The sequence below is a fragment of the Phascolarctos cinereus genome, unplaced genomic scaffold, assembly GCF_003287225.1.
Source record: "Phascolarctos cinereus isolate Bilbo 61053 unplaced genomic scaffold, phaCin_HiC Scaffold_726;HRSCAF=1367, whole genome shotgun sequence".
Taxonomy (NCBI): domain Eukaryota; kingdom Metazoa; phylum Chordata; class Mammalia; order Diprotodontia; family Phascolarctidae; genus Phascolarctos; species Phascolarctos cinereus.
In genome coordinates this window covers 372785214-372794927 of record NW_027556098.1, presented here as the reverse complement: position 1 = coordinate 372794927, position 9714 = coordinate 372785214, and the positions used below count along the sequence as shown (strand labels likewise).

Sequence of the window (9714 nt, the reverse complement as noted above, 5' to 3'; positions counted from 1 at the left end):
GCGTGGTCGGCGCCGGAGGGGCGGGTCCTCAGCGTTGGGGCGCTGGGCGCCATGCCGGGCCCCGCCTGAGGGGGCGCTGCGGCGGGAGGCCGGCGGAGCAGCGGCGGCGGCAGCAGCGGCCGAGGGGGCGGAGCGCAGCTACAGAAGCTGCGGAGCCGCGGAGCGAGCGCTGTGTGCGCCGCCGCCGCCGCCGCCGCCGCCGCCGCCGCCGCAGCTGCAGCTGGTCCCGGCCCGGCCGCCTTGTCGGTCCGCTCGTCCGCCCGGCTGGGGGCGCGGAGGCGAAGCCCAGGCCGCGGCCGCATGAAGGAGTGCGAGTACCAGCAGATCCGCCCCGGGGCCGCCCCGCCGCCGCCGCCCAGCGCCCCCCACTCCGGCTCCGGGCCGCCCCCGACGCCCCGCAGGCTGAGCTCGGGCCCTGGCCCCGCCGCCGCCGCCTCCTTGTCCACCGCCTCCGTGCGGCCGTGCCGCAAATGGGAGGTGTTCCCGGGCCGCAACCGCTTCTACTGCGGCGGCCGCCTCATGCTGGCCGGGCACGGCAGCGTCTTCGCGCTCACCGTCGTGCTCATCGTCACCACCACGACGCTCTTCTTCATCTTCGAGTGAGTGAGTAGGGGGCGCGGCCCCTCCCCCCGCGTCCGGCTGCCGCCATCCCCTTGTATCTGTGGCCAGGGCCGTCATCCCCATCCCTCCCGCCTCGGTCCCCGTGGTCACCATCATCCTGCGTGTCCTCTGTTCCCCTTGGTCAGCTCCCCCGTTCGTGCTCCCTCTGTCTGCTTGGGTCATCTCTACCCGTCCCTACTGCTCTGCCTGCCTTGGGTCATCTTTCATCCCCACCCCATCTGCCTCCCCTCCCCCCCATCATCTCTGCCCATCCCTATGTTTACTGACCCCCGCTGGGTCATCTCCTTCCATCACTACCCCATCTGCCTCCTCTCCCCTCCAAGATCATCTCTACCCATTCATCTCTGTGCTTACTGACCCCCCCTTGGGTCATCTCCTTCCATCTCTACCCTCTGTCCCCCCCATCATCTCCTTCCATACCTACTCTCTGCGCCCCCCTCATCATCTTGTTCCATCCCTACCCCCTTGGGTCATCTCCTTTCATCCCTAACCCCCCATCTCCTTCCATCCCTCCCCTCTGCCCCCCCCATCATCTTCTTCCACCCTACCCCTCTGCCCCTGCTGGGTCATCTCCTTCCATCCCTACCCCCTTGGGTCACTTCCTTCCATCTCTACCCCATCTGCTTCTCCTTCCCCGCCAAGATCATCTCTACCCATCCATCCCTGTGCTTACTGACCCCCCCATCTCTTTCCATCCCTACCCTCCCATCTCCTTCCATCTCTACCACTCTGTTCTCTCCCCCCCCATCTCCTTTCATCCCTACCCCTCTGCCCACCCTGGGTCATCTCCTTCCATCCCTACCCCATCTGCTACCCTCCCCATAATCTCTACCCATCCCTGTGCTCACAACCCCCTTTGAGTCATCTCCTTCCCTCCCTGTCCCTCGGCCCCTCCCTCAGCCCCCTCATCTCCTTCCATCCCTACCCCCCTTGGGTTATCTCCGTCGACCTTTGCCCCCTGACTCTTTTGGGTCATCTCCCATCCCTACTTCTTATGGCTGCCTTGGGTCATCTTTTACTTCTGTCTCCTCTGATGGGCTCAGGTCACCTCCACCTATCTCTATTCCCTCTGGCTCCCTTGGCTTATCTCCTTTTATCTCTAAATCCTCTGGCTTCTTTGGGTCATCTTCCATCCCTACCCTATCTGGCCCCCTTGGGCCATCTTCTCCCATCCCTGTGCCTTCTGTCCAACTTGAGTCATATTCTCTTTTCCCTTCTCCTTCTATCCCTCTTGGGATCATCTCTTCTTGGTCCAGTCTCCTTTGGACCCTCTTGAGTCATTTCTGTTCACCCCCCCCCAACAGGCCCCTTTGAATCATCTTTCTTCCTCCTCCCCCTCCCCCAATCTCCTCTGGTTCATTTGGCTATCTCAGTTCCCATTCTCTTCCTGCTGTCCTCCCCTTCAGCTATCTCTTAATGATTAGTGCTGTCTAGTGAGGCAGTGAGACACCTCAGGAGATGGTGGGTTCCTGCCCTTAACTGGAGGCCTCAAGAGACTTCTGAAAGAGCACTTCTTGGGGAGGTTGGAAATGGGATTCCTGTATAGGTCTAGCTAGGGTTTAGATGCCCTCTGAAATGACATCCAGCTCTTAGTTTTTGTGGTTTTTAACCCCATCTCCTCCAATTCTCTTGGTCATTTCCAGCCCAGGCTCCCCTGGCCTTCTCAATTATCTCATTTCCCTCTCCTGCTTTAGTCATGCCCTTTCTAATCCCTCTGGCCCTCTCAATTATCTCTAACCTCTGATTAAACTTTTCCCTTCAGTCATTTCTACCTCCATTATTCTCCACCCTTTCCTTCCCTCAGGATTCATCCTCTTTCTTTCCCCACACTCCATCATTCCTTTGTCACTTTTGTGTCTCCTGTGATCCTTCCCAGACTTCCCATATTCCTCCTCCTTTTACTTCAGTACCCTTTGGGCTTCTTTGGCCATCCCTCCTCTTGTCTTCTTCTGGAATCTCCTGAGCCATGATCATCCTTTCCCTTGGTCCCCACAATCTTCCCCAGTCTCCCTACTCAGTGTTCTTTTACCTACTCTCTGATTTCTGCAGCCCTGATTCTCCTGTCTCATGTAAGCATCTCTCTAGAGCATCCTGATTTATTAATACTGACAAGTTCTTGTTATCTTCTTGGGGAAGAACCCGCAGTACTTTTATGTGGCTGCTCTTATGGGTCCTCAGGAGATTTCTTTTGTGGGAATAGGGCTGACCTGGGTATTAATAGTCTTTCCATGTTGCAGGTAGGGTAAAATCATTCCAAAGTGTCGGAGTACATAACTTAAGGAACATTTTTCTGTATAGCCTCCTACCTGGACCAGCCCTACCTTGTTCTGCCCTTCTGTCCCTCTCCCTTTTTCCTCCCTTCCCTTTGGTATCTTTTCCAAGACCTAGGAAGACCTTCCCAGTCACTCCATCATTGTCTTTACACGTGGCAGAACACTCCGCTTTTATTCTCTGATATGTCCTCCAGCACCATTTATTAGTCAGCTCCAGATATCACGTGGGGCAAAGGTGAGAGAGAAGTTACTTTCTTCCTTACCCCCTAACATGAACTAGTTTCCCTTCTGTGTTTACCCTGTTTCTGTTTCCTGCTAGGCCAGGGCAAGATAAAGCATTCAGGAGTTGGTGTGAGAAGAGGATGGGACAGGAACCCTGTCCGCTCTAAGTGGGATCCTCCGATCTATTTCATAATAATTTTGTTTTTTTCCCCCAACATGCCCACTTATAGTGGCTGCAGAAGGGGAGGTGGGAGACCAGCCTGTTTTCTTTTTTAGCTCCTTTTGAAGCTGGTTGAGAACTTAGTTTGGCAGTGCCTTCCGGTAGGACCTCCTACCCCATTTGGACCCTGGTGAGAGGGAGGAAGGAGACCGAGCACTCCCATCTCTTTGAGACGTCTCAGGAGCGCTGGGTGTGGCGGAGTCCTACGGCTCTGGAATATGGAATTGGGGGCAGGCAATTTAGCCAGGGAATTCCCTTGGGCTGGTGAGCATCATCATTTGATGCCTACTCATTCTCAGACAAGAATGAGACCAAGAACTTTGGGGATGAACTGGTAGGTTTTTGTTTTCTTTACTTCCTGGGTGAGAGGTGGAAGTTTGGTTAGGGTGTTTGAGGACTGGGCCAAGGCTCGGTGGGGCAGCAGGGGTGGTTGCTGTTGCAGAAGAATGTTGGTAATTTGTACCAATGGGGAGAACAAGGGTACACTCAAAGAATCATCCTATCATGTGATCATTGAAGGGAGTTGTGAGCATATAGTCGTTGTCAACAGCACACAACACCCCTTTAGTGGATGATTTCCCAGTGACAGTGGGGTCATAGGGAACGAGAACAGAACTCAGAGTTAGGGGACCCAGGTTTTAGTCCTGCCTATGCCACCGACAAACTGTGCAACCTTAGGCAAAATACTTTTCTTCTCTAAGCTTCAGTTTTCTCATCTGTAAAATGAGGAGGGTTGGATGACTGTATTTGGGAATTGGAGGACCTGGGTTGAAATCCTAATTCTGCCATTTACCATGTGATCTTGGCCAAGCCATTTCCTCTCTAGGCCTCTGTCCCCTCATTTGTAAAAACAAGCTGTTTAGATTTTGTAACCTCAGAGGTCCCTTCTAGCCAGTGGTCATATGAATAGATGACTCTGGGAAGAATTTTTGAAGCTTCATTGGTCCCCCAAGATATCTGGTTGTATGTATGTAAATTGACTCCCTGGAGAAGGAGAAGGCCCAAGGCATCCCTGCTTCTTACGAGTGACACCACTGCCAGAGGGCTGTGGGATTGTGCTTCTTCCGTTGAAAACAGGTCCCAGTGAAGCTCATAGAACAGAGCCTAGCTGCTCAGGTGACTTGTCTCTGGAAACCAGGCCCTCAGGGCAAGCAATGCTTTCATGATTGTAGGTACCTTAGGAGATATGCCCAGAGAGTGAGCTGCCTGCCACCTGCCACTGTGATGATACATTTATCTGTTTGTTTATTTTGACTCACTCACACCCTTTGGAGCATATGTATTTTTAGGTTTTTATTTTCAGTCCTAAATTCTCTCCCTCCTGTCACCTCCTTCTCCACCCATTGAGAAGACAAGAAATATCATATGAAGTTATGCTAAGCATATTTCCATATTGGCCATGTTGCAAACAACAATAAAGAAAATCTAGAAAAATAAAGTGAAAAACAGTGTGCTTTACTCTGTACTTAGAGGTGATCCGTTCTCTCTTTGAGGGTGAGTAACATTTTATAGCATGAGTTGTTTGGAATTGTTGCACATCATTATATCGATCAGAGTAGCTAAGGCCCTTACAGTTGATTATTGTTATAATGTTGCTGTTACTGTGTACAGGGTTCTCCTGATTCTGCTCACTTCACTTTGCATCAGTTCATTTGTCTTCCCAGGTTTTTCGGAAAGCATGCTGCTTGTTATTTCTTATGGCACAGTAGTATTCCATCACAATCAGATACCACAGCTTGTTCAGACATTCCCAATTTGATGGGCATCCCCTCAGTTTTCAGTTCTTTGCCACCACAAAAAAGAGCTCTTGTAAATATGTTTCGATATGTGTGTCCTTTTCCTTTTTCTTTGATTTCCTTGGGGTATAACCCAGAAGCAGTGTTGCTGAGACAAAAGATATGCACAGTTTAATGACTGTGAGGCTTCGTTCCAAAGTGCTGTGCAGAATGGCTGGACCACTTCAGTAGAGTTCCATCAACAAAGGAACTGACATTTTCTTGAGGGACACATGCACACGTATGTCTTTCTTTGGGCAAATCCTTCTCAACTGTGGAAGAAATGCAGAGTTTAGCTTTGATGAAGTCCCTCTCCTCATGGAGCTAACAGTCTTGTACAGGACCAGGACACGAATATAGAGCACTCTGTACAATATTACATCTCTGCACTGCACTAGAAAGTTACAGAAAGCCAGTGCAGTATGAAGCCAAAGGAGAAGGTCCATCACTGACTTGTAGAGCTGGGAAAGCTCCCTGGAGGAGGCAGCCCTTGGGTTGGGTAACAAGTGAACAGTTGAGGAGGAGGGAAGATGTTTCAGGCAGAGAGACTAGGGTGAGCAAAGCCACAGAGGCACATAAGTGAGAGACCCGTGGAGTACGATTCCACTCCCCAGAGGCTTGTCCAATTTGACTGGAGGGTAGGAATCCATGGAAGGACGCAGTCGAGTCACGGCAGGAAAGATAGGGTGGTATCAGATCCTGGAGAGCCTTGAGTACCAGACCTAGGAGTTTGATTTGAAAGCGCTTTAAGGTTTGCAAAGTGCTTTATACATTATCTTCTTTGAGCCTCACAACAACCCTGGAAAGAAGGGGCTGTTGCTCTCCCCATTTTACAGATGAGGAAACTGAGGCTGAGAGAGTTGTGTGACTTGTTCAGGGTCATACAGCTAAGTAGGTGACTGAGGCAGGATTTGAACTTGAGTCTTTCTGACCCTAGGCCCCGCAGTCCATCTAGCATAGGCAATTCCATAGGCAGTAGGGAGCCGCTGAAGGATCTGTAGCACAAGTGTCATATGTCCAGATCTGTGTGTAAGAAAGATTCTTCTAACAGCAGGATAAAGGACGGAGGAGGGAGGAATCGGGGGCAGGAGGTTGTTCTGTAGTCCTGGCTCTCTCTGCCGGTGTGATCAGCTTTGAATCCCAGGGGCTTCTTCTGGGCTGCCCTTGGCTGAAGGACAGGCCTCGGGACTACCTAAGCGATGGCGGTGACTGGGCGTCTTTGGAAACTCCAGGGCCAAAGGGGCCTCTTCACTTGAGAGGTTACAAGATTGGGATCAGAGAACCTCTGTGAGTCTACGAGTCTCTAGACGACCATTTTAAGCCTGTTGGTTTGGGCTGTGAAGTCACTCCCTAGAAGGCCAGCCCCTTTTCAGGTCAGGATGACATCTCCAGCTCTCTGGGTGATGGTGGGGCCATCTGACCAATCTGTCTCTTTGTTGCAGCTGTCCTTTTCTGGCCCGCCACCTGACCCTGGCCATCCCCATCATCGGGAGCGTGCTTTTCTTCTTCGTCATGAGCTGCCTGCTGCAAACAAGTTTCACTGATCCTGGGATCCTGCCCCGAGCTACTCCCAACGAGGCGGCCGCCCTGGAGAAACAGATTGGTGAGGCTTGCCTTCCTTTGAGTCCCAGTCTGAGCTGCCCCATGCTGAACCAGATATCTGAGGCCAGGTGCTGAGGGGATAGGGTTTGACCTAGTCCCTGATCCAAGGCCGCTGGTTGGCAGCATTCTAGGGAAGAAGTGGAAGATTCCACTCCCCAAGCTTAAAGTCCACTGCAGACCTTACAGTGTTCTATGAATGACAGTGACTACTGCTGCCATTAATGTGAATGATACTCATAGGGAATGGGAGATCTCGTGGGCCAGTATCCCTGGCTCTCCTTGCACACATTTTGTGCTCTGGCTGCCTCCTCTCCACGTAAGCCATCGTGCCGTTTCCCAGAGGCATTCCCTGCTGGCATTTTAAACTGCAGCAGCTCTGTGTCAGCCTCCTCCGGCTCCTTCCTGCTGAGCTGCTGCTGCTTGAGTGTTTGTTACCTCCGGGCCTTCCTGGAGGTGGTTGGTTCCTTCCTCCATCACAGTGGCTTTGAAGTGGACTTGTGAGATCCCAGCTGCCTCTGGGGAGCCCTGGTGTCCAGGGAATAGTAGAGCACCACACACAGCTTCTCATCTCAGGAAATCATTTGACTCATCAGTGGTAACTGCAGGGAGGGGGAGAGCTAACATAATGTGTTCTTCCTTCCTTCCTTCCTTCCTCCCTCCTCCCCCTCCTCTGTACCTCTAGCTGCCCAGGTCCATCCCAGCCCCTCCCTCTTGGTATCATTGTCCGCTCTCCTGCCCTCAGCTTCCTTCATCCTCTGATGTACTGTGGTGGCTCCCCCACCTCCACTGGGCCCTGCCACTATGCTGGGCTTTGTTCATTGGCACAAAGATTCTTTCCTTTCATGGCCTGCTAAGTAAAAGGGGTCTGTGTAGGTTGCCCCACCCTCCGCAGAAGGATTGTCAGTGATCTGTTTGAGGGGGAGACTGGGTGCCAGTGACCCAGAATCCTTTAGCTTTCTGTGAGCCCTGAGATAAACTCCAGGCTGGTGGAGCAGTTGGAGCAGTTCCCTCTTTGGAGTTACCTTCAGGGTGTCTCTGGGCTGCCTTAGTGTGAGGGGTGGAGAGGTCGAGACCTGAAATGTTTTATAGCAGCTGAGGTCTTAGGAGGCTTCTAGGTCATTCAGACTAGAGTGGACAGAAGTGTACTATGTGGCCTGAAGAACTGACCCTGCCTTTAAGAGGGTCCAGAATTCTTCTGGAGAGGTCCAGGGAGGTGTTTCCTGTGGGCTCTTGAAGCCAACAAGAGGAAGATGTGAGCCAGCAGCCCAGCTCCACAGATAGGCTGCTGTTCTAGCCAGGGGGGTGGTGGGTGCTGCCACAGCCAAAGATCCCTTGGGAGCAAAGGTTTCTTCCAGGCAGTGTGGGCAGTGACAGGATGGCCTGGGAGAGATGGCCTCCTTTCCCACAGGGAACTTTGGTGGATGTGAAGGTCTAAAAAACCCACGTGATCTTAGGCCAAGGGAATAAACAAGCTCCTGGGAGCTTGCATTCTAATGGGGCAATATGCAAGAGATACAAGGCCATTTTTGGAAATAGATAGAGGAGGAGAAAAGGCCTCACCTTCAGATATCAGTGTGTGACAGGATGTATTGGGTCATGCTTTGTCTGATGGTGGATCATGCAATCTTGGCCGTCACATCCTGGCTGGGAACTAACCCAAGGCAACCTCCCTCCCTTCCCCCACCCATTGGTACCCTTAGGGGCAGGACCTGGCATCACTGCAGTCTAGGAGGTAGCAGCCTGGGTCCTGCTGAAAGGAGCAAAGCCTAGCATCTACATTGAAGGAGGCCATTGTCATGCCATCTTCTGCATAGATCTCGACATATGTGAATTCAGATGTCAGTTCTAGATAGTGCATTTTAGGAGAGACCCTGAGGAGCTAGAGCATCTGTAGTTGAAGGTGACTGGGTTGGGGAGGGACTGTGGCCCATGTCATTGACTTTCAACTGAAGGAACTGGGGATGTTTAACTGCAGAAGAAAAGATTCAGGGGGAGGAGGATATGGAAACTGGCTCCAGATGTCTAAAGAGCTGTCATGGGGCAGAGGGCAGAGAGCAGCAGTGGATAGAACTTTCCGAGAGGTAAATTCGGGCTCGTTATGAGAAAAAAACCAACAGCTTCCTAATGAGAGAGCTCTCCAGAAGTGGCATGGGTTGTCCACAGGCAGTGAGTACTCCATTCCCGGGAGTCCTGAGGCAGAGGCTGCCTGACCCCTTGGCTGGCTGGGATGGCTGCCTCAAGTAACAGTGGAACCAGATGGTCTGAGTTCCTTCCCATGCTGAGATGCCATGATTCCAGTCAGATGAAGGGCAGCAAATACCTTTGTGTAGCAAACATAGGAACTGAGACGTGGAGGGAGGGAAAACTGAAAGGCAGAGTCTTGGGTTGAGGAAGTTGTTGAAATAGTAGAGCGCGGAACCTGAGATCACTCAGTCAGTCAGGAAGCATTTATTAAATGCTTATGGTTTGCCAACCACTGTACCAAGCCCCAAAGATACAGAGAAAGGCAACGACAGTCCTTGCCCTCAGAACCCATACGTTCTAGTGGGGGAGACAGCCTGTCAGTAACCAAGGATGTACAGCGTGTTTATAGAATAACTGGGTGTTTAGAGACAGGAGAGTAGGCCGCTGGGCCTAAGGACGCTAATGACCTGCTGTGTGCTGTTAGGTCACTCGCTTCCTCTCAGCCTCAGTTTCCCCATCATAAGAGCTGACCTTTCTATAGCCATTTGAGGTTTGCAAAGTAATTCCCTCATAACAGCCAGGGGAAGTAAGTGCTTTAAATGTTATTCTCCCTTTACAGATGAGAAAACCAAGTCAGGGAAATCTGAATGACTTGTCCTGGGACACATAGCAAGTAAATGTCCGAGATGGGTTTTGAACCCGGCTCTCCTACCTCCAGGTTGAGCATATTGCATCTGTTGTTCCAGAGTGAAGGGGTTGGACTAGCCTCTGTTGTTGAGTTGTGTCCGACTACTCTCTGTGACCCTGTAGACCGTAG

The 9714-nt window shown here is 51.9% G+C and overlaps 1 protein-coding gene across 2 annotated transcripts in view; it reads left to right on the top strand.

Moving 5' to 3' along the window:
- Nucleotides 1-201: 201 nt before the first annotated feature.
- ZDHHC18 (zDHHC palmitoyltransferase 18) overlaps nucleotides 202-9714 on the top strand; it is a 35833-nt gene continuing 26320 nt past the window's right edge. For both annotated transcript variants that reach the window (XM_020983226.2, XM_020983221.2), the window contains exons 1-2: nucleotides 202-599; nucleotides 6554-6714. In XM_020983226.2, the coding sequence (XP_020838885.1) occupies nucleotides 301-599; nucleotides 6554-6714 (460 nt within the window). In that variant the 5' untranslated portion in view covers nucleotides 202-300. The remainder of the gene's footprint in view (nucleotides 600-6553; nucleotides 6715-9714) is intronic.